This window comes from Prionailurus bengalensis, chromosome D2 (assembly GCF_016509475.1).
Source record: "Prionailurus bengalensis isolate Pbe53 chromosome D2, Fcat_Pben_1.1_paternal_pri, whole genome shotgun sequence".
Lineage (NCBI taxonomy): Eukaryota > Metazoa > Chordata > Mammalia > Carnivora > Felidae > Prionailurus > Prionailurus bengalensis.
The window spans coordinates 39,005,913-39,030,010 of record NC_057351.1 but is presented as its reverse complement, the minus strand read 5'-3'; the positions used below and the strand labels follow the sequence as shown (position 1 = coordinate 39,030,010).

Below are 24,098 nucleotides of genomic sequence, written 5' to 3'. Positions count from 1 at the left end.
TTGGACAAACAGAACCACAGAAAAAGACGACGAGCCAGACAGAGACTGGGGCACAGGAGGTATTCGTCCGAGAGAGAGCGGAGACAGTAAGAGAAAGGAAGGAAAAAAGGACAGGAGAAACGAGTAAAAATGAAGTAATCGCAGAGGATTTGGAAAGAACGAGAGACCAAAGAGCGCGGAGCAGAGCGAGAGCAGATTGATTAGGCCGGCGCTGCCCTGAGCTCCCTAAGGCTCGGGGAGCCGGGCGGGGTGGGGCCTGGGAGGGCACCGCCCACGGGCGGGCCAGCAGAATACTGCAAACGCAGGGGTGCCTTATTTCCCCCCTCGCGCTGCCCCACTACTCCATATTCAATGAGGCGGCCAATGGAAGGCGAGGACGGTGCAGAAGGGGCGGGGCCTCCGTGGACCCCACCTCGGGAGCGGCCGCCAGAGGGGTCAGCACTGAGGCAGATAGCGGATCGCGGGGCGGGGCGGGGCGGGCGGCGCGGAGGGGGCGGGCCCAAAAGTTTCCTGCCCAACTTTCGCTGCCTCCTTCCTCCGCCCGCGCGCGCTGCGGCCGCAGTCGGGGGGAGGCGGCGGCGGCGGCGGCGGCTGCGGGCAGCGCGCTGGGCGCACGGCACTGGGCGATCGCCGTCGGGGCTCGGGCGGTGGGCAGTGGGCGCAGGCTCCCCGGTGCCCGCCCCTCCGCTGCGGAGGGGGGGGGCGCGAGCGGGCGGCCGGGGAGGGGCCGGCACCGCCGCCGCAAAATGAGCCTGCTGTCGGCCATCGACACGAGCGCCGCTTCGGTGTACCAGCCCGCCCAGCTGCTCAACTGGGTCTACCTGTCGCTGCAGGACACGCACCAGGCGAGTGCCTTCGATGCCTTCCGGCCGGAGCCGCCCGCCGGCGCCGCGCCCCCTGAGCTGGCCTTCGGGAAGGGCCGCCCGGAGCAGCTGGGCTCGCCCCTGCACTCCAGCTATCTCAACAGCTTCTTCCAGCTGCAGCGCGGAGAGGTGGGTGCCCCCGCGCGCCCCCGCCCTCCGTCGACCGCGCGGGGCCTTTTCCTATCCGCCCCGCTCTTCCTGGCCTGGCCCGGCCCGGCTCCGTATTGCCCGGCCCTGCTTGGCTTGGCTTCGCTCAGCTCTGCCAAACTCGCCGCCCGATGTCCCCGGGGCGCCGGGAGCGCGTCACCTCCCGGCTAAGCCCGGCTCGGAGCAGCTCAGGCGCGGGCGGGGCCCTCTTGCCCCCTCTCCCAGCCTGGAGCGCCCTGCTCAAAGGGGCCCGGGGGGAGTCCCGGCTGGGCGGGGGGCTCCGGATTCTCTCCAGACAGCCGGGGCGCGGCCAGGGCGGAGAGCCCCTTCCAAGTGTCCTTCCCACGCCCAACCCCACCCCCCTCGTGGCCACCGCTTGCTGGGACCGGGAGTGCAGATTCTGCTCAGAGCTCCTCGGCAGGGGCCTAAAATCTTGTCCTCCGCCGACCTCGGTGGTGGCCGACCCAAGGGGCACCCTGGCGAGCAGGGCTTTTCCTGCTGTTCTTACGCAGGGACCCCCAGATACATCCTCCGGCTGCTTGCCCTCCCCCAGCCACATAGGAAGTGGTTTTTGAGGGCTTGACCCCACCGACTGCGCTGTCCCCCGCCCTCCCAGCCTGGAAGGAAATGAAAGGGAAATCCTCTTGAGCTCTTGGAGGGGGGCTAGCCAGGGGGAGAGGTTTCAGCTGCCCAGTGCCTTCTCCAGAAACCTGGGACGGCTGCTTTGCAAAGTCTGCCTGTTGGGGGGATTCAGTTACAAAGTGGAAGGGGCAGGGCATCTTCCCCAGCCAGATAAATACACAGATTGCCAGGACCTCCGAGCCTCTTTTCAGGGGTCATTTCCAGAGCTTTCCTAGATACCCCTCCTCTGTCTCTTCGGCTGGGTTCCTCCTCCTCCCCCAGTCCCATTTACTCATACCTCTTTTGGGAATTGCAGATACCCTTCTGTGGCCTTCACTCATCCTTCTTCTGGAAGCTCTCCCTGCAAAAGTGCAGGGGGGAAGGGGTGGAGGAGAGGACACACTTGAGGGTTCCTTTTCCTTCTAGACCCGAGCACAGCAGTTAGTTTTAGGAGAGGCAGGGTTCTGAATGGGTCGGGGAGAAGGGCCTGTGTATGCGTGAGTGTGCTGGGGACAGGAGGGGGAAAGCAGAGGGTCTCCCTTTTTGGTCCCATAATGTGTTCAACTCTGCCAGTACCGACTAGGGAGGACATGGGCATATAAAACGCTGGCCTAAGGCCTAGAGGTGGGCCAATACCAGGCGAACTGAGACGAGGATTGGTTGGCCTGTGTTGGGCCAGTTGGGCATAGTCGCGGGAGATGAGTCTGAAAAGCCAGCCCTTGGTGCCAGGCAAAAGCATTTGTATACCAGAGCTCTTTGTAAACTATAGAGCGCGCTCTCCTTGGGAAGAATCATTCTTGGCTGGGAATCTGTCTTTCTCATAAGAGACCTTGTCATCTCTTCGGGGAACTGGCTTCGGTGACCGGTGACTTTGGGGTGCAGTTTGTGGATGTTTCTTCAGTGCCTGGGTCTTTTTAGTTGTTATTTTGCCAGACATTTGTTGAGTGATGTGTGGGCCCTTTAGGAATCAGGAACAGGCCAGTGGGGGCCCCAGATTAGAAGACAGATGAGATGATACAATTTGAAAGGTAGGTGATTTCATGGGGGTGCTGTGGAAATCCCAAGGGAGAAGGGTGATCATGACCCACATGACCATGACCTCTCGCCTCTCACAGGTCAAGTGGGGGTCCCCAATCGGCCTTGAGAGGCCTCTCTCTGTTCCTACCATTGGTGGCTTTCTTCCCCAAATGTGGGTCCCTGCTGAGAGGCCTGGGAGTTTGGGGGCCATCCAGAGTCTCTTGCAGGAGTAGGGCATTTCTCTTGGAAATGTCTGACATCCAGGATCCCAGCTGGATCTCAGTGAAACCCGTCTCCAGTCACTTCACTACCACTCACCTCGGGTTCCCCGTGAAGCGGTATATTCCTTCTCTGGGACAAGTGTAAAAGGACCTGACTTTGGGGGAACCCTCTGTCTTTCTTGGTCTGGGCCTCGGTTTACCCATCCATTGAATTTAGTCTCTGCTGTCCCTTGGGGTGGTCTACGTGGGATTTGAGACAGATGCAGATAGACAGGTTAGAGGGGCTTCTCCTACACTCACAGGCCAGTGGCTTCCTTGGAGGGGCTGGAGGTCTGTGCCTGCTGACTTCCGGAAGGCTTTCTTGGCTTCAGACTCACTCATTCTCACCCCTCACCCGCTTTGCCTCCTAAACCCTGTTGGAGCCCCAGCTGTGCTCCTGGGCTTTCCTGTGTCCAGGGCTTAGCCAGTGACCTAATATGGCTCCAAAATAGCAACTGGCAGAGAAGGCATGAAAAAATACCCCCCACCTGAATGCCACCAAGGGGCTGGTTGGAGAAGAAGCAAATCATGGGCAGGCCAGAGGGGACTCTATGAAGGGACCCAGGGACTCAGGAGCATCGCCATTCTGTGCAAGGCCTGGCAGGCCTGGTGGCAGTGCCTGCGGATGTGACTTGCATGCTGACCGCTGACCACGGCCTGTCTGCACCAGTCCCTGTGCCAAGAGCCCACCCCCTCCTGCACCACCCCCAGGCTGCTCCCACCACAATAGCAAAACACCATGAATGCAGCTGGGATTTGGGCGGGGGGGTTGAGGACATGGGGGCACAGAAGCCCATTGTGCCCCTGGAACCTCAGCTCTGGAAGCTGAAGATAAGCCAAGGGTTCTGAGTGGAACAGTGGCCCTGGGAGCAGAGAGAGATGGCAGAGTTCATGTACAAGTCCAGGAGCGGGCACCAGGAGGTGACCTGGGCGCTGGTGGGGGCTCTTCAGCTTCTCAGCTTGTGGTAAGGATGCCAGGCCAAAGCAGGCACAGGCACTTTGGGGCAGTTTTTTAAAAAGGCCTCGGTCTAGAGTCTGGGCCCTGTGTACTTCGGTTCCAACCCCTGATCTGTAGCAACAACTATATGTCTTTGGAGGGAGACTCCTGAGGCTCCTGGCTGAGCCCCTCCTCTCTTACCCGAGGAAGGAGGGCTGTTCGTAGAGGGAGTGGGGGTCGGGTGGCGTGGGGAGATCTTCCCTGCCAAGTTTAGCCTGGAATTTAAATTCACAGCAGTGTGGGGGCTGTGGGACTCCACCTCCAGAAATGGGGAGGTACCCCTCCTTGCTGAGAATTAGCTCCTGGGCCCCTCAGAGGGATGTCCAGAACCCCTCCTGGGTAGTCCCTGTACCCCCTCAAGAGGAGATCTAGCTGTCCCCCTCCAGGTCAGAATCCTAGAGTGGCCATTATCTTTCCCTCTTCCTCCAGGGAGAGATAGATGTGGCCCTACAGTCAAACGATGGTTTGTGGAGGCCGGGGGCAGGGCTTTGGGGTCAAATACGTTTGGAAAGCAGAGCGGCCTGTCCTTCCCTTGGAGACGCACAGTGTCCCCCAGCACCATGAAGGCGCCGAGAAAGCCCCGTGGTGTGAAACTTGTTCACTTTCCTTCAACCCAACAGGTCCATCACTATTTGACCAGAGAATGCTTTCGGCCTAGAACCTTTGATAGCATTTTTCTGAACACCTCCCGGCCCAGGGACTGCTCTGTTGAAGGACATCTCTTCCAACCCTTAGGAGGTTTTGGCTGTTAACCCACGCCCTCCTCCTACCCCCACCTCGGGTCCCGGCACTAACTTCTGCGGCACCAGAGACCCCTCCCCTCCCCCTTCACTGCCCTGGTCTGTCCACTGGAGTTTGGAGATCAGCAGTAATGCTATCACAAGACTCTGTGGACAGGGCTTCAGCCCTTCTGCAGACAGGGCTGGCTGTTAGACCCTCAGAGGAGCACCTAAGGTGTCCTGCTTTAAAGGGCCCCCAGGTCTTAACAGTCTTCTGAAGGTTTTGTGTGTCACCTGTGCTGCCCTGGCAAAGCCACATATCTGTGTGAGGATGGAGGTTTGTCTCAGTGGGGCTGAGAGTGGGCTTCTGGGGCTGCTCTTGGTTCCTAGCCACGTTTGTGGCCTTTGTGTGCGTGTGGTGGGGGAAGGGGGCAGCCCCAAGTCCTGGGAGGAGCTCTGACTCAGGCAAGGAGGACCGTCATCCGAGGGCCTGTAGGCTGAGGTGGCCTGGCCCTCCCTCCATCAAATTGAGTTGACTAGGCAGGCCTGGACTCAGAGGGGAGGCCACACCTTGTGGACCTTCTGAGTCAGGTGGGAGGGAGGAAAGCAGGCAGGATTAGTAATTTGTAATTAGCAGAGGCAGAGGGCCAGGCCCTGTCAGCACCGAAAGGGGGGCCTTGAGGGGAAGATGGTCCCGAGAAGCAATCCCTTACTCTTGGGGAGTGCTTTTTTCTTGGCATCTCTTTTTTCATAGCTCCCATTTTACAGGAGAGAAAACAGGCCTGGAGAGTCACCCAGCATGTCAGTGGCAGAGCTGCGTCTGGAACTCTTCCATGCTCCAGCTACAGTTGTCCCTTGTGGCTCATCCTGCTGGCTGTCACCTCGATCATTCTCTGGGCCCCAGTGCAGGGCGGCCAGTCTCCAGAGGCGTTCTGTCAAGCCGCAGGGCCTCTGATATTCTGTCCCTGATCCCGAACCTTTTGAGCAGTGGTAGGCATTGGTCACGGGTACCAGGTTTCCTGCTGTGTCCCTGCTCCAGCCGCTCCCCAGAAACCGAGCACGGGGCTCCCTGAAGCCATGACGGAAGTCCAAGGGAGCCCTGGCTCGCGAGAGTCAGACGATGGACGCGGAGCATTTGGCAACACTTTTGTCTCATATCGTAGCCTGTGTGCAGTGTCCCCCTTGTCCAGGTGGGGAAAAGGCTCTCCAACAGGAGGATGATACCATCAGGGGATCAGTGACAGCACCAGGGCCCCAGCTCAGGTCTCAGGAGGCTTGATCTGCACTGTGTATATGTGGGCGTGGGTGTGGTGGTGTATAATCTTTTATTCTGTCCTCCTCTGGCCATGCCGGGAAGCTGAGTGCAGACGCTAAGCTTTGCCCTGGGTCTTGCCTGCCCTCAACACCTTGGCAGGTTCCAACTTCTTTCTGGTGCACGTGGCTGCCCCTTCTCCGAGAGGCTTTCCCCAGCTGCCACGGGGCGCCCACCTCCCTCTGGCCTCTGTGGCCCGTGGCAGACACGCCGTGTGTGCTTCCGGGGAGGCGTGTCATGACCATTGCTATTGCTGAGGGACCTACTCTGTACTTGCGTGTGTCTGGACAGCTACGTCGTCAGCATGCTTCTCGAACCTGTAAGTCCTAGCAGCCGATGCTCAGGCAGCGCCTGGGACTTACTAGGTGCTCGGTCACTGAGTGGATGGGTGGATGGATGATTTGCATTGCACTGACTCCCCCTCTCTTCCCTCTCTAGACCTGTGACGATGTGCGTCCCCGTACCTCATCTCCTGTTCCACCTTCCAGGGGAAATGTTTATGGATTTTGCTTGATTACTTGGAAAGAGCTGACTTGGGAGATAGGAAAGCCCTGTCGCTAGAGGTGTCCGAGCAGAAACTTAGGTGTGCTCATGGTTCTTTGCCTTCTGTGGTAGTGGATCTCTTCGAGAATCGGAGACAGCGCGAGCTCTTCTCCGAGGCGCGAGTGCCCAGAGCACAGGCATGCGGGCACACACAGACACGCGCCCTTGCGTGTGATTTCAAGGAGATCATGGCACCCACGTGCCGACAATAGATCTCAGATCAAGGCCCCCTTCTATAGAGGCTGCAAGCCTCGGTGGTACTCCCAGACTGGCTAAATATTAGGGTGCCTTTCAGTCCTTAGGTTGTCAAACTCACGCTTTCTGTGCTCATTCCGCGAATGCGTTCTAGAAGTGAGAGACAGCTGGTCCCCAGTGCTTACGCTCTGGCTGCACAGAGTGCCTATGGCTGCAGAATGGGAGCACCTCTGAGGTGAGCGGTGACCTGGGCGGGAGCAGGAGGGACCGGATGGGGAGGGAGGGTCTTCCTGGGTCCTTTCAGTGGAGCCCTGCTGCCACTGTGCTCCTCCCTCTCCAGGTCCTTTCCCCGTTTCTCTCTCCCCACTCGCCCTGCCAAAAAGAGCATGGACTGTTTCCTTAAGTGAGAATCTTTCACTGAGCTCTGGCTGTGGACAGGGATTGTGTTTTGCACGCGTGGGTGAATGGGCCTCCGGGAGGCCGTGGCGCCCTGGGGGTTTCTGGGTGAGGGGTTGCTGCCTCTGGCATGGCTAGGCCTGCCACCTTCTTGGCCCGCAGGTCAGCTTCGGACCTTGGAAACAGGAGCAGGTGTGGGCTCTCACCATGCCCGAGAAATCTTTAGTCAACATGTGAATTCACTCTCCCATTGGCCAAGTCCCCATCCTATCAACAGGTTGTCTCCTCTGCCTGTTCGTGTGGGACTCTGGGGGCGAGAGCCCCAGACAGACCCTGGGGGAGAAGAAGTGCGGATCCCCTTGGAGAAGGGGCGGAGTCACTTGTGAAATGAGTGGTTTCTGGTGTTAAAGACAGGGGTGTGAATGTGTACGTGTATACGCGTGTTTTCATGCACGTAGCTGTGCGTATGGAAGCAGGAGACAGGGGTGGCTTTTGGGGATAAGAAAGCAGTTGTCTAGCTGTTGAAAGAACCCCCACAGAGCTGGGGATTAGGATCAGAGAGCCCCCCCACTTCAGGGCCATCTCTGGCCTGGGAGGGGCAGGACTTCCTCGGATGTTCCCCTTCTCATTGCCTCTCCCTTGCCCATCGCTGCGTTGTTTTCTGTGGGCGTGGTTCCATCTCTGCTGGCTGTTTCTCCTCTCTTCTCTGCACTGGTTTCCTCTCCTTCTAGGCTGCCTTTGGAAGCTTCTATGCACTTGCCCTGACTCCTGTTTGCCCCCCTCCTGCTAGGCCCTCTTACTGTCCTGGGGGCTGGGAGTGGGGAGTCAGCCCTGGAAATCCTTGCCCCCCACCCCCCGCAGAACCCCCAGCCTGGGGACCTAGACCCCTCACGTAGCCCAGAAAAGCTGGTGTCTCATCTTGCCAGGGCCAAGAGGCTTGACAGTACGATGTCACAGGCCGGGGAGAGTGGTCCACACCTGTTCTTTTCCTCTGGCTCTCCTTAACATAGGAGAAGTTAAGCCTTGGAGGCCATGTGGGAGCTGAAATATAACAGGCCAACTGATGTGGGTGTGAATCTCCCCTTAGCCACATGGTGGCTGTTTTACCTTGAGCAAGTTACGCAGCCTCTCTGAGCCTCAGCGTCCAGCTCCGTAAAACGGAGCCAAAGATGCCCATCCAAATGGTGTTCTTGCAGGTATAAGAAAACCAAGAAAGGGAAAGGATCCAGCCGAGTGTACGAAACAAGCAGGATCAGAATAGATTTTAGCATCTTCCCCTCTGTTTTTCTGCAACAGCCATGCCAGAGCCTTGGGGAAGTTCTAGCAATGGGCAGAAGCTGGATGCTCTATCCCCCAGATATGGTGTGAAAACCCCACCTTGCCTGCTGGCTGCTGGGAGGAGGGGGGAGAGAAAGGTGGTCTCTTCCTCCAGGACGGTGATCTGGGCCCAGAGGCTTCCACTCAGCACAGTAGTGGGGCTTCCCTCAACCAGTGCCCTGAGCAGCTTAATCTGGGGTGAGAGTGCCTTTCACTTTGTTCATGGCAACTCGGAGACCCCAACCTATATCTCTAAGGTGTTAGGACATTCATTACCTCGTCTGTCAAGTGGGGCGCCCTGGCCCTTCAGCGCCTGTGATTATCTGCACCCAAGAGAGTTGTAGGCATGAGCAGCGGCAGGAACAGTCTGGAATCTGGGGTGATGGGACGTTGCAGAATCTTTGCCTTTGGATATGCCCAGCCTCACGGGGAAGCAAAGAGACTTACTGCATGAAGAGATTAGAGAAGGACCTCAGAGCTCCTTCAGCCAAGGGCAGCTGAGTCATGGGATGATCCCTACCAGGCCTAGTCCTGACGGACAGGGCTATGGCCGGGAGGTCCAGGAGGCCCTCGGAGGAGGCAGGACGTCTCTCAGGAGCACCTCAGTCTGTGCTTTCCACACTGTCCCGTGGAGCACAAGGCTTGAGTAGGAGGAGGGGGTGGGTTCAGGGCCACACCATTAAAGTTATAACCAGATTGGGAGCCAGGTCCTGGAGGAGGTTTGGATGGACACAGAGAGGGCGTCCCGGGGGTGGGGATGGTAAGTGCAGAACTAGAGGGGGGACAGCGGATGCCCCGTGGGACACTGGGGCTGTTTGGGAGTTAGGGGCTGACTGACGAGGGGCTGCTCCTGCCGGGCCTTGCCCTCCAGCTCCAGGCAGCAGGACTCGGAACAGGTGGGCCCACGGCGACTGAGTGCCGTCTGTGTGCGGGCTCCGGGGGTGTCTTTCAGTAGCTGGTGTCTGGACCTTAAGGAAGTAGGACTGCAGGGATCACCAGTGTTGCCCGCCTTCCCTGTTCCATGTTGCATTTTACAGACGGGAAGCCCAAGAGGCCAGGCCTCGCTCCGCAGCCGGAGGGGAGGGGACACCGCGTGTCCTGGCCTCTGCTCCACCCAGTCGCCATAGGCTGTGGAAGAGGCAACTCGCCTTTCACCTCCACGGCCCCAGCTCCTTGGGTCTTTGGAGAGGAAACAGGTTGCAGCCTCACCCGCCCTTTCAGCCAGCCGGCGAGCAGGACTCCTGGCCCTCAGGCCTGGCTGTGTGCCCTCGCCTGTGCCCCTGGGCCTCTCTGGGCCTCAGTTTCTCCATCTGGAACACGAGAGTGGCCGAGTCAGCTGCCTGCTCTGTCCTTTCAGCTCTAAGGTGGTGTCATCTTGAACCGGGGCTGGGGGAAGGGAGCTGGAGCAGCCAGGAGGGCCAGGCCAGGGCACACTAGGGGTGAGAGAGGCTGTGAGGAGCTCTGACCTCGCTTCTCTGACCTGGAGCTGCCGGCGCGACACAAGCTGTGAGCGCCTGAGCTGGTGGGTGGGGGCATCAAGCTGCCAGGGACGGGACAGGCTGCTCAGAGGCCTCTGGCTGCCCAGGGACACCCGCGGGGTCACCCGTGGGCAGGACGGTGTGGCCACAAACGGGGGAGAGGCTGTTCAGGGTGTAATTAATGTACTTTCTGGCACCCACCAAACTTCCCCTTCCTCTGGACAGTCTGCTACCAAAACAGTCCCGATTCCTGTGGACTAGCTTAAATCTTCTCCAGAGGGGGGTGGCAGGGGGAGAGGAGAAAGAAAGAAAAGAAAGAATGGGGGGGGGGGGAACGAAGAGGGTTGTTATTTGTGAAATTGCGTTTCCCAGCCATGAGGATGAGTCACACCATTTGGAGCTTGGAGTTTCTTGTTTGGATGAACTTTTCTCTGGGAGGCTGTGGTGATGCTGTTCTCCCTCAGGCCAGTTCGGGTGGGGAGAGGCCTCGAGTCAAGCTAAGGAGAGACCTCGGTGGCTGGAAAGTCCAGGTGCTCCCAAGGCCAGGTAGGGCTGGGCCGTCTGTACCGAACTGCCTGGGGGAGCTTATAAAAAGCAGATTTGGGCTGGGGGGAGGGGGAGCCGGGAGTTAGTGTTTACTGGGGAGTGGGTTTCAGTTTGGGATGGTGAAAAAGTACTCGAGTTGATGGTGGTGATTTTGCCCAATAATGGGAATGTATTTGGTGCCACTGGACTGCACACCTAAAAAATAATAAAAACGGGGACGCCTGGGTGGCCCAGTCGGTGAAGCGTCCGGCTTCGGCTCGGGTCATGATCTCATGTGGGTTCATGGGTTCAAGCCCCTCGTCGGGCTCTGTGCTGACAGCTCAGAGCCTGGAGCTCTGGATCGGATTCTGTCACTCCCTCTCTCTCTGCCCCTCCCCCCCCCCCTCAAAAATAAGTGAACATTAAAACATTTTAAAAAATAATAATTAAAACGGTTGGCTTTCTGTAACGTAGATCTTAACCACAATAAAACGGTGTAGATTCCAGGCCCTTGGTCCCAGGTGACTGCCTTGGTAGGTCTGAGGTGGGGCCCAGTACCCCGTACTTGTTAAAAGTTTCTCGAGTCGTGCAACACACGTTTGGGCATACTCATCTAATCTGTAAAATGAGGACAGTGACTCATGGGATTGTGCTGAGCACCAGCTATCTTAATACGTGTGAAGTTTCCAGTACCTGGGACATTGTAAGCGCTCAGTAGATGTGACTGGTATCATCTAATCCCCTTGCCACTGGACCCCTCCCCGCACCCCTTAAGATTGCTCAGAATTGGCTCGCGCACCTCCAGGGATGGTGGGGGGGGGGCGGGGCTCTGCCTCTCAGGATGAACCACTCTGTCTTGGCTCATCTGAGAGCTGGAGAACCACCCTCACACTGAATGCAAGTTTGCGTGGTATCGTCCACCGGTCCTGGGTAGCACTGGAGCAGAGGTGGTCATCAGGAGCCTTTGAGGTCCGTGCTCAGGCACCATAGGCTGACGGCGTGTTTAGTCGCGCTGCCCTGGATGTGGTGTCTGTGTCTTTTTTCCCCCAGGCTCTAGCGTAAACCTACACGAGAGGGAACAGAGGCCCAGAGAGAGAAAGGGCTGGCCTCAGTCCACATAGCAGGGTGTCCAGGAAGCCAAGAAGAGTGGTGGCCCCTAGATGGCGAGGGCTGTGTCCTCTAGGAGCGGGGGGGGGGGGGGGGGGGGGTGCCAGGCCCCCAGAGACAGACCCAGTAGGGGGGCTGAGGTAAACCCGTGTGAGGAGTGACGTCTGTCCTGGTTGGGGGGGAGGAGTGCCTGATCCCCTGGGGCCTGCGTTCAGCTCATCCCCTTCCCTGCCCACACTGAGGCAACACAGAAAGGACTGTCCCCCCTCTGGGCCCACATCTGCCCCGTCTTTGTAAGGGAGCCTGAGGCAACTTCCTCTCAGGGGCTCTCCTCCCCTGGCAGCCTGGGGACTTCTAGGAACAAGGCTGTCTTCCTATTAGATCCAAGGCTCCCCGAGGTCTGTAGTTCATTCCTGGAGCTCCTGATACCTGAGCTGGGGTCAGGGGATGCCCAAGCCCCACGCCCAGGTTTGTCATTGACCCTCCCGGGGAAGCTGCCTCCTTCCAGCCTCAGCCTTGCCTCGGGAAGGGGGTACCGTGGCTGTTCCCTGCCAGCCTCACCACAGGCCCTACCTTTGCTAAATTCCAGTGTGCCTGGCTGCCTAGAGCCCGTGACTCCTATAAATAGAGGCTGTATACACCAGGAGGGGGCCTGGGCCGTGTCTGCTTTGAAGCCAGGCAAGACATCTGGTTCCTGTCAGCTGGAGGTGGGAGAAGTGGGCCACTTCCTCCTGGGCTCCCAGAGGGCGGGCCTGGGCCGGCCCGAGGGCTCCCCGGACGCAGTCTGCACAGGCCTCGTGCCACAGGAGACCAGGCAGAGCGCTGAACCTCAGTCTTCTCTTCTGTACAATGGAAACAATGCTGTAAGCTGGTGCTCCACTTTCCTGTAAGAAGGGGATACTGAGTCAGCTCAGAGATAAGTGATTTGTCTCAGGTTACGCCACCAGGAAGTGGCAAAGCCCCAAATCTAACGGGTTGCCCTCTGCTACGCCTTCTTACCTCCGGGCGGTGTGTAAAAGAACTAACGCTAATCGTCGTTACCGTCAGCAGCATGGACTCAGGGGTTCCTAAGTGCCAGGTGGGAGAGAAAGTGCTTTACATCTGTGGCCTCATGTTAGCCTCACAGAAACCCTGGGAGGTAGCTATCATTATTCCTGTTTTCCAGACAGGGCCACTGAGGCCCCGAGTGGTTAACTGGCTTGCCCACGGAACTCAGGCTCCAGGCGGCCAGAGCCCAGGGGCAGTTAAAGAGTCAGTGTGAATTCACGAGCGTGTATGTGTGTGCACATGCCCACGGAAATTCCCCCCGAGGCCACGGCTGCAAATGCGTGTGCCCAGGCCTTGGGAGCCCTCACAGCCTCTGTCCCCCACAGGCTCTGAGCAGCAGTGTGTACAAGAGCGCCTCGCCCTATGGCTCCCTCAACAACATCGCCGATGGCCTCAGCTCCCTCACCGAGCACTTCTCTGACCTGACCCTCACCTCTGAGACCCGCAAGCCCAGCAAGCGGCCCCCACCCAACTACCTGTGTCACCTGTGCTTCAACAAAGGACACTACATCAAGGACTGCCCCCAGGTAAGGCCGCCCAGCTTCTGTGGGTAGAACAGTGCCCCACCCCCCACCCGGAGCCCCCTTCCACCAACCAGTGGCCACGCGGGCCTCTGGTCTCCCACCTTTTTGTCCCCTCTGGTATGTCTGAGGCAGGGCTGGCTGGTGTGGATGGGACAGAGCCCCAGCTTGAGCCTGCACCATCTAGCAAGCAATGTGGGTAAAGGGCCCCCAAATGAGGTTCTGGGCCTTCACGTCCCCAGTCTTCCTGCCAGGGTGGGTCCTGTTACAGTGGGGCAGGAGCGGGGCCAGCCGCCTCCTCGCAGCTCTCCCGAGAGAGACCCCCATCTCCTCACACTCACAGGGAAGGAATGCGGGCTCTGGGCCAGGAATCCAGATGTGCACCCCCTCCCCCCGACCCCACCTCTCTCGTCCTCTGTGGCAGTTTTCCTCGGTCTCTTGCCTGGGAGCGGGGAGCTGAGAGGGCCTTGCCCCCGGCTCTGTGCCCCCCAGGGTAGGCCTGGGTGAAGGCCTCAGGCACTGCAGGCTGGGCATCTCTCTCTCTCGGGGTGGGAAGGGTGCCAGGAGGTGGAGAGTGTGGGGAGCAGCCCCTGTCTCCCACTCAGTGCTTCGCTGTGACGGGGCGGATCAGATCCTACTCACGAGACGACCTTGGACTCTCTGACCGACAATGGCTTTGGCATCTTGGGGAGAGAGGTTAGCGTTGTTTTAAATACGTTACAAGATGGTCCGTGATTTTTTTTCCTATTATTTTTCGTACTTTCTAATGTTTTCATAATGTGTATTTTTACTTTAATTTTACATATGTAATGGAAATGGGATCCTGGAAACTCAGAAAATCCATGCAGTCTTACCCTCCAGATGTTGGAAGCCTGGGGAGTGGCTGGGTGGGGCTGGGTGCCTTCAGACCAGTGGGAGGCCGAGACGGGCTTGCTGCTTCCTCCTCTTCTCAGAAACAGCCGTGCCCCGCGTTAGGTCCTTGCTGCGCAAAGTGTGGCCAGGCATAGCCACATCAGTGTCGCCTGGGAGCTTGTTAGAAATGCAGAATCTTTTTTTTTTTTTTTTATGAAAAAAATGTTTTTAATGTTTATTTTTGAGAGAGAGAGAGAGAGAGAGAGAGAGAGAGAGAGAGAGAGGCAGAGAGAGAGGGAGGCACAGAATCCAAAGCAGGCTCCAGGCTCTGGGCCGAAGTCAGATGCTCAACCGACTGAGTCACCCAGGTGCCCCCCCCCCCCCCCCCCCACATAACTGCATTTTAGTAAAATCCCCAGTGATTTGTGGATAGCAGTGATCTCCCCCTCCCCCCAACCCTGGTTAAGAGAGGCCCACCCCAGACCTTGCGGATGGGGGCCGGCCCATGACGGCTGTCCTCCAGACCCACCCTCCAATGGGCCCCGTCTGCCTCAGCGTACGCAGTAGGCCAGGGGCCCTTGGCACCAGGGGATCTCAGCAGAGGGTAAGGCCCCAATCCCTAGAGGTTCTCTGGATGGGTCCAGGGGCAAATAGGCAGCTAAGAATCTGGTTGCTCCTCAAGGATATGCCCATGGCCCACCCGGGCAGTGGCCCCTCGTGTCACTCACCATACCTCATCATCTCCTGCCTACAGCCTTCGCTCACAACTACCCGGCATGTCAGGTCTCCCATTAGCCTCATGTTACGTGATGCTTTGTGTGAGTCAGGCACTCACACAGGATCATTGAGCCAGTCAGCGGACGAGCTGGAATTTTCACCCCAGCAGGCAGGTGACATTCAGACCCCAACAGGGGTTCTTGGGGGCTCTAAGGAGGTGTGCCTGTGCTGAGCGGGCAGCCTGGGAACGCTTCTAGGGGAAGGAGGACTTGAGTGGGGTTGGCGGGTTGGTGGAAGAAGGGATGATGAGGCAGAGGTGGAGGAACGTGTGTGTGTGCGCACGCGCGCGCATGCCCAACCCTCTCTCCAGAAGGCACCAGAACTCTCCTAACGAGGGGGCAGAGTGTCCCTGACCTCAGTGTCAGTGCCTCTCGATTTCCAGCACAGTGAAAAACCTGGTTCTTCCTCTATATTCCTTTATCTGGATTGCACAGTATATTCACTTAGCCCGTGCAGGGCTCTGAACTCTGCCTGCAGAAGTGGGAGTGCTTCATCTTACAGTTTAGTAGGAGTACCCATTTTACAGCTGGACAAAACGAGTCTCAAAGAGGTGAAGTGCTGAGGAGAGGGCAGAATATACGTGAGAACCCCAGTCTTGGGGCTTCAGTGCTCTTTGCTTTATTGAGCATTCATTCCAACCCAGGCTGAGATGCCCAGGCCCTGTGGGGCCTCAGCTTCCCTCTTGAGCGGGTCAAGGCTCTCTTCCAGCTCCTCAAACCGGATTCTATCAGAGACTCCTGCGGGCCTGAGGACCTCCCTCTACCTTGCATGAGAGTTTTATCATCTGTAAAGTGAAGCTGATGAGGACACTAACTCATAGGATTGTTGTGCAGATTCAAGGAACTCATGCATGGAAAGTGCTTAGCACAATGTCTGGCACACAGTAAGCGCTCAATAAATGTTGGTTAGCATTATTTTTTTTTTTTTTCTCCCTCGGGTCACAGTGGAGAGGTACCAGGGAAGGGATTTGGCAAGGCACTAGGTATTTTGGCAGGCTGGAATATAATTAGATGCTTCCCATCCCTCACCTGACCACAAGCTCCAGGGGCGGGTGCTGGGCTAGATTCATCTGTCTACCGCCATGCTGGCCCGAGATATCACGCACAGGTGCTCAGTACAGGTCTTCTGGAATGGCGGAATGGGTGGGCAAGGCTTTTGTCACATGGGATACTATGAGTTCAGCACATATAAAATATTTAAAAGTGGAATGGGAATGCTTGTTTTGGTAACACCCTTAGTGAGATATAATTCACATACCCTATAATTGACCCATTGAAAGTGGACAAGTCAGTAATTTTTAGTATATTCACAGAGCCGTGCAACCATTGCCACAATCAAGTATAGAATATTTTTTTAAAAGGTCGTATTTTTTAAAGTAATCTCTACCCCTAATGTAGGGCTCAAACTCAGGAACCCAAGATCAAGAGTCACATGTTCTACCAAGTGAGCCAGCCAGGCACCCCAATTAGAGAACATTTTTTAAAGTTTATTTATTTATTTTGAGAGAGACAGAGAGAGTTCAGGTGGGGGAGGGGCAGAGAACGAGAGGGAAACTCAAGCAGTCTCTGCTCTGTCAGCGCAGAGCCCATGCAGGGTTCAAACTCACTAACGGTGAGATCGTAACCTGAGCCAAAATCAAGAGTTGGATGTTAGCCGACTGAGCCACCCAGGTGCCCCTCTACATCATTTTTATCATCTCAAATAGAAACTTCATACTCTTTAGCTATCACTACCTCCTGGTTCCCCAACCCCTAGCAACCAATAATCTACTTTTTATCTCTAAGGATTTGCTTATGCTGGACATTTCACACAGAGAGAATCATATAATGTGTGGTTGTTTGTCACTGGATTCTTTCATTTAGCATATTGCTTTCAAGGTTCATCCATGTAATAGCATTTATCAGTTCCATGATTTGGGAAGTGTTCCATCTTGTTCTATTTTCTGGAAGAGTTTGTGAAGAATTACTATTAACTCTTCTTTAGTGTCTGGTAGAACTCACCTGTGAAGGCATCTGAACTTGGGCTTTCTCTTGTGGGCAGATTTTTAAAATTATGAATTCAGTCTTTTTTTGTGTCATAAGTCTATTTGGGTTTTCTATTTCTTCTTGAGTCAGTTTCTGTAGTTTGTTTCTTTATAGAATTTGTTTATTTCATCTAAGTTATTGAATTTACTGGCATACACTTGTTCATAATATTCTTTTATAATCCTGTTCATTTCTCTAAAGTTGGTTATAATGTCCCCCTCTTTTGTTTCTGATTCATGTAATTTGAGCCTTCTCTCTCTTTTTCTGTCTTTTTTTGTTTTTTTCTTGGTCAATCTAGCTACGTGTTTGTCAGTTATGTTAAACTTTTCAAAAGACCAACTTTTGGTTTAGTTGATTGCCTGTACTGTTTTTTCTGTTCTCTATTACATTACTTTCCCCTGTAATCTTTAAAAATTTTTTTTTCAACGTTTATTTATTTTTGGGACAGAGAGAGACAGAGCATGAACGGGGGAGGGGCAGAGAGAGAGGAGACACAGAATCGGAAACAGGCTCCAGGCTCTGAGCCATCAGCCCAGAGCCTGACGCAGGGCTCGAACTCACGGACCACGAGATTGTGACCTGGCTGAAGTCGGACGCTTAACCGACTGCGCCACCCAGGCGCCCCCCCCCCCCCGTAATCTTTTAAAAAAATTGTGGTAAAATAAATACAACATAAAATTTACCATCTTAACTATTTTCACATGTACAATTCAGTGGCATGAAATACAGTTGACCCTTGGACAACATTGGTTTGAACTGTGTGGGTCCATTTATACATGGATTTTTTTTCAGTAAAAACCATACAGTACAGTAAACGTATTTTCTCTTCCTTATGATTTTCTTAATGACAGTTTCTTTTCTCTAGCAAACTTGATTATATACAGTATAGAATGCATGTAACATACAAAATATAGGTTGACTATTTATGTTATTGGTAAGGCTATTTATTAGTACTTAAGTTTGGGGAGAGTCAAGAGTTATACACATATTTGTGACTATTTTGGTGGTTGGCACCTCAGCCCCCACACTGTGCAAGGGTCACATGTATATTCACCTGTTGGGCAACCATCACCGCCATCCATCTGTGGAACTCTCTTTATTTTGTGAAACTCTGTACCCATTAAGCAATAATCTCCCCTCACTTCCTTCCTTCCCCTATTCCCTGGCAACTACCATGCTACATTCTGTTCCTATGATTTTGACTACTCCAGGTACCTCACATAAGTGGGATCACACAATATTTGTCCTTTTGCGATTGGCTTATTTCACTTAGCATAATGTCCTCAAGGTTCATTCATGTTGTAGCAAGTTTCAAAATTTCCTTTCTTTTAAAGGCCAAATAATGTGTGTGTGTGCATGTGTGTGTGTGTGTGTGTGTGTGTGTGTGTGTGTGTATGTGTATGTAGACCACATTTTGTTTGTCTATTTATCTATCCTGGATTGCTTCCATCTTTCAGCTATTGTGAATAATGCTGCTATGAACATGGGTGTGCAAATACCTGAGTCTTTGCTTTCAATTTTTCATTCTAATTTTTATTATTTCCTTCCTTCAGCTTATTTCAGGTTTAGTCTGCTCTTTGTCCAGTTTTGTAAGATGGAAAGTTAGGTTACTGATTTTACATCTTTCTTCTATTTTTTTTATTTAAAAATTTTTATTTTATTTTATTTTATTTTATTTTATTTTATTTTATTTTAGAGAGAGAGCATGAGTTGGGCAGAGAGACAGAGGGAGAGAGAGAAAGAGAATCTTGAGCAGGCTCCACACTCAGCATGGAGCCCAATGCAGGGCTCGATCCCATGCCCGGATTGTGACCTGGGCTGAAACCAAGAGTTGGATGCTCAACCAAATGAGCCACCCAGGCACCCCTCTTTCTTCTATTTGTAGAATAGAAGTGCATGTGCACGTGTGAGCGGGAGAGGGGCAGAGAGAGAGAGGAGAGAGAGAATCACAAGCAGGCTCTGTGCTATCAGCACAGAGCCTGATGTGGGACTGAATCTCACGAATCATGAGATCATGACCTGAGCTGAAATTAAGAGTCAGATGCTTAACTGACTGAGCCACCCAGGAGCCCCTCTTCTGTTTTTAATATTGGTGTTCACAGGTCCAAATTTTCCTCTGAGCTGCATCTCATAATTTTGTATGTTGTGTCTTCATTTTCATTCATCACAGAGTATTTTCTGATTTCCCTTGTGATTTCTTCTGTGACCCACTGGTCGTTTAGAAGTGTGATGTCTAATATCCACATTATTTGCGAGTGTCCCAAGTATCTTTTAAAGATGATTTCTCGTTTTATTCCACTGTGGTTAAATAACACTTTGTGTTATTTCAGTGCTTCTAAATTTGTTGTGGTTTGTTTTATAGCCTTTGGGCTGTCCTGGAGAACAGTTCATGGGCACTTGAGTAGAGACTGAGTCCTGCCGTTGTTTGTTGGCGTGTTCTGTAGGTGTCTGTTAGGTCTAGTTGGTGTGGTGTTCTTCATGTCTTCTGTCCCCTTGCTAATGTTCTACCTCATTCTTGTATCCATTATTGTAAGTATAGGAGTATTGGAATCTCTATTATTGTTGAATTGACTATTTTTTTCTTCAATTCTGCCAATTTCTATCGCATGTATTTTGGTGCTCCCTTGTTAGCTACATCTGTGCCTATCAATTTCTGATGAATTGATCCTTTTATCGTGATAAAGTGTCCCTGTTTATCTCTAGTAACATTTTTTGTTTAAAAAAAAGTTTTTTTTAAATGTTTATTCACTTTTTGAGAGAGAGATAGAGGCAGAGCGCAAGTGAGGGAGGGGCAGAGAGAGAGACACACACACATACACACAGTATCTGAAGCAGGCCCCAGGCTCTGAGCTGTCAGCACAGAGCCCAATGCGGGGCTTGAACCCATGAACTGCGAGATCATGACCTGAGCCACAGTTGGGCGCTAAACTGACTGAGCCACCCAGACGCTCCAACATTTTTTGCTTTAAAGTCAAATTTGTCTGATGTTAGTATAACCAGCTTCCTTATGGTTACTGTGTACACGATAGATCTTTGTCCATCATTTTACTTCATATCTTCGTATGAAGATATGTTCATACCTTTAGATCTAAGTTATATTCATATCTTTAGATCTAAGTTGTGTCTCCTGTAGACAGCATGCAGTTGGATCTTGGTTTACTTTTTTTTTATTTTTTATTTTTTATTTTTTATTTTTGAGACAGAGAGAGACAGAGCATGAACGGGGGAGGGGCAGAGAGAGAGGGAGACACAGAATCGGAAACAGGCTCCAGGCTCCGAGCCATCAGCCCAGAGCCCGACGCGGGGCTCGAACTCACGGACCGCGAGATCGTGACCTGGCTGAAGTCGGACGCTTAACCGACTGCGCCACCCAGGCGCCCCTTGGTTTACTTTTTATATGCACTCTGAAAATCCCTGCCTTTTGTTTGGATTGTTTGATCCATTCATATTATCAACAATTAATGCTCTTTTTTATATATGTGATTATTGATATAGTCAGATTTAGTTCTGCTATCTTACTTTTTATTTTCTGAATTACTCATGTCTTCTCTGTTCCTCTGTTCCTCCTGTACTGCTTCCTTTTGCATTAAGTGATACTTTTCTAATGTACACTTTTTATTTCTTTAATGATTTTTTTCACTTTTTTTTAAAGCTGCTCTCAGGCTTATGTTACATATCTTAACCTATAAAATCTGCTTCAGATTTATACCAACTTAATTCCAATAAGATATAGAAATATCACTCCTTTATAGCTCTGTTCTCTTTTTCTGATGTTTGTGGCATTATTGTTCTACATGTTACATCTATGTGTGTTGTAATTAAACGATACTTGTTATAATTCTTACTTTATATAATTTTATGTATCTTAGAGAAGCTGGAAGAAGAAAAGAGAACAATTGTATGTTCACAGTTTTTGTTATGGTAGCTTTTTATTTCCAGTTTCTAGATCTCTTCATTTGTTCCTGTGGACTCAGTTTATCACCTGGAGTAATTTCCTTGGCCCAAGACAGATTTGCTTCTACCTGCCTTCTCTGTGCTATTAGTGGCAAATATCTTACATTTCTATATGTTATAGGACAAGTAATACATTACGTACATACTGTTTTCTACATTTGCTTTTTATTATTATTTTTTTAAATATTTATTTATTTTTGAGAGACAGAGACAAAGCGTGAGTGGGGGAGGGGCAGAGAGAGAAGGAGACACAGAATCTGAAGTAGGCTCCGGGTTCCAAACTGTCAGCACAGAACCCGATGCCGGGCTTAAACTCACAAACTGCAAGATCGTGACCTGAGCCAAAGTCAGATGCTTAGCCGACTAAGCTACCTACGTGCCCCTACATCTGCTTTTTAAATCAGCGAAGAAAGGACAAGAAATATGCATATGTGCTATCTTTTATAGTTACATAATCATCTTACTAGAACTCCTGTTTATTTAATGTGTATTTGAATTATGTCTGGGGTCATTGGCTTTCAGCCTGAAGAACTTCCTATAGTATTTCTTGAAAGTGTGTGTCAGCAATGAATTCTGTGTTTTTGTTTATCTGGGAATGTCTTTATCTCCCTTTCATTTTTTTAAAAGATATCTTTGCAGGGTATAGAATTCTTGGCTGACAGGTTTTTTTTTGTTTGTTTGTTTTTTGGGTTGTTTTGTTTTGTTCTCTTAATCTTTGACCACACTGACTGTTACCCCACTGCCCTCTGGCCACCATCATTTCTGATGAGAAGTCAGTTGTTAACATTGTTAGAATTCCATTGTAAATGACATGTCATTTTCCTCTTGCAGCTTTCAACATCTCCTTGTTTTAGTTTTCAGCAGTTTTACTATGATGTGTCTATTTGTGGATCTCTTCGTGTTCACTTGGAGTCTATTGAGCTGCTTGGATGTGTTGCTTAAAGTTTTTCACTGGACTTGGGAAGTTTTCAGCCATTATTTCTTCAAATATTTTTTCTGCTCCTTTCTCTCCTCTCCTTTTGTGGAATGATTTTTAAGTGACCTGAATGCTTTTAAGATCTTAAATGGTCCAACTGGGAGCAGAATGTGGAGAATTCTAGGCAGCCCTGCCTAGGTCCTGAAGCCGCCTGTGGAGCTCCGGTCTCCGAGTGAGACAGCAGTGAGAGCGTGGTTAAGGCATTCACTGCCAATGGCCTGGGTGGTGGGACAGGAACCAGGAGATACTCTGAGGCCCCCGATGCAGTCAGGAAGGCCGGGATGGGTAGGGGCTGCCAGCTCTATGACAGCAAAAATCCCAGCTGGTTGTGCAAGAGGCATGGTTGCTGTCTGCTGGGCCCACCTGCAGGGTTATCTGTGCATCTCATGTTGGCTTCTGCAAGCCAGTGTGTCAGGCTGCAGAGACCTGGATGGCAGTACTTTGTCTGAGCCAACTGCACATGAGCTTGTGTGGGTATGTGTGTTTGTGGTGGGGGCTTGGCTTAGTGCCCCTTCTGTGCCCAGGACACATAATCTGCCCAGGGCAGAGCTGAGCCCAGGACACGCTACTGAGTGTACAGGAACCTGGTACTCTGTTAATTGATTCTTTTCCAACCTTAAGGGTGGAGAGAGGTGTCCAGTTCAGCCATCGGACTGATGGGGCCTCTCATATGTCCCAGGGGCAGTGTGAGGGGGATCGGGCACTACAGGAAGACTGGGAGCCCCCTGAAGCGGATGCGGAAGGTGCTGGAAACCAATTACCAGTGATGCTGAAGGGCAGCACCTCTTTGTGGGCTGGGGCTGTGCCTGGGCCAGGGTCCCTCTCCAGCCAGTGTCAGCACTGGCCCTGGAAGGTCCAGGAGTCAAGAAAGTCTGCCATTTGGTTCTTGAAAAACCTGCCCCTGCTGCTGTCTCCACCCTGTGCCAGGCCTCCAGTTCAAGGGCAACAACAACATTAACAACAATGATAATAGTCTGTAAGCATTGAGTTGACCACTGAGCTAGATGTGCAGTATGTATTAATTCACTTAATTCTCTCCAAAACTCTATCCGGTCAATTGCCAGATGATAAAGCTGAGGCCCAGAGAAGTCCAATGACTTGTCAAAAGTCACATAGCTAGTAAACAGCAAAGATAGAATTGGGACTCAGGCCTTCTTCATGCCAGAGCCCATGCTTTTTAAATTAGGTTCTATGATCTATCGGCCTTAACGTCCAGACTTTGATCTCCATGCTCTCAGAAAGTTGGGGTTCTTTAAAAAGAAGGGTTACTGGAAATAAGGAGGGACAAGGATGAGGTGAGCAGAGGCCATAATAGACCTGGTCTGGCCACGTTGTTGTGTGTGGAAGATCGCACTGCTGGCCCAGCCCCAGGGAGTCTGTCAGGAAGGCCGGAGTGGGTTAGGGCTGCAGCTGTGGTGCGAGCAAAAATCCCAGCTGGCTGTACAAGAGGCACGGTTGCTGTCTGCTGGGCCCACCTGCAGGGTTATCTGTGCGTCTCCTGTTGGCTTCTGCACACCAGCGTGGCAGGCTGTGAGTGGTAGCATTTTGCTCCGAGCCAGCTGCACGTGAACCTGCGTGAGTATGTGTGTTTGTAGTGGGGGCTTGGCTCGGTGCCACCTCTGCCCAGACATATAGCCTGTCCAGGATGGAGCTGGGCCCTGGACACACTTCAGTTGCCTGACCCTTTCTAAGCTCCTCCTGTATGCCAGACCAGTTGTAGATAAGGCCCTATCTCTGTCCTCAGTGGGATAGACAGAAACACTATTGGCTGTTCAGGGTGACCAGGGCCATGGTTGAGGTTTGCAGGGAAGGACCAGCTCAGCCTGGGGTTTCATGTGAAACCTCAGAGAGGAGGAGTCTAGAACTGGGGTGGGGAAGGCTTCCAAGCAAGCGTGTAAATAACGAGGGTATGCTTTCCGGGAACCGCGAGCCCTTGGCTATGGCTGGGGCTCTGGGTGCCTGCGGGGAGGAGAGGGAGGTGTGGCCACAGCAGGTGGTGGAGGGCCTGTGTGCCAAGCTGCACAAACTTGGACTTTATCTGGAGGGCAGGGAGAAGCCATCCAACGGTTTAGGTGACATGCTCGGATTGGCATTTTGAAAGCTCACTGGTGGCAGGTTGGAGGCCGGGCTGGAGGAAGCAAGACTGTAAACAAAACCAGTCCAGTAACGTGGACAGATGATAAGACCAGATATTAGACAAGGGAGGGTGAGCAAAGGTTGGAGGTGGGGGGGGAGAATTCCAGACACTGTCAGAAAGTACCATCTCTGGGGCATGGTGACCACTCTGGGCCACCATTCCTCCTCTCCAAAGTGTATCTGCGATTTGGGGCCAGTGCAGGACTCCCTGCCTCGATGGCCCACTCAGCATCTCTGGATGAACGGAGGCTGGGGTGTCGGTGAGGGCAGTACGGCCAGGACCCAGTGTCCTATCTCTGAGCCCTCTGTCCACA

General features: G+C 52.9%; 1 protein-coding gene across 1 annotated transcript in view; it reads left to right on the top strand.

Annotated features, from left to right (window-relative positions):
- The first annotated feature begins 564 nt into the window (after positions 1 to 564).
- ZCCHC24 (zinc finger CCHC-type containing 24) overlaps positions 565 to 24,098 on the top strand; it is a 64,273-nt gene continuing 40,739 nt past the window's right edge. The window contains exons 1-2 of the mRNA XM_043596706.1: positions 565 to 992; positions 12,871 to 13,071. Of these exons, the coding sequence (XP_043452641.1) occupies positions 747 to 992; positions 12,871 to 13,071 (447 nt within the window). The 5' untranslated portion in view covers positions 565 to 746. The remainder of the gene's footprint in view (positions 993 to 12,870; positions 13,072 to 24,098) is intronic.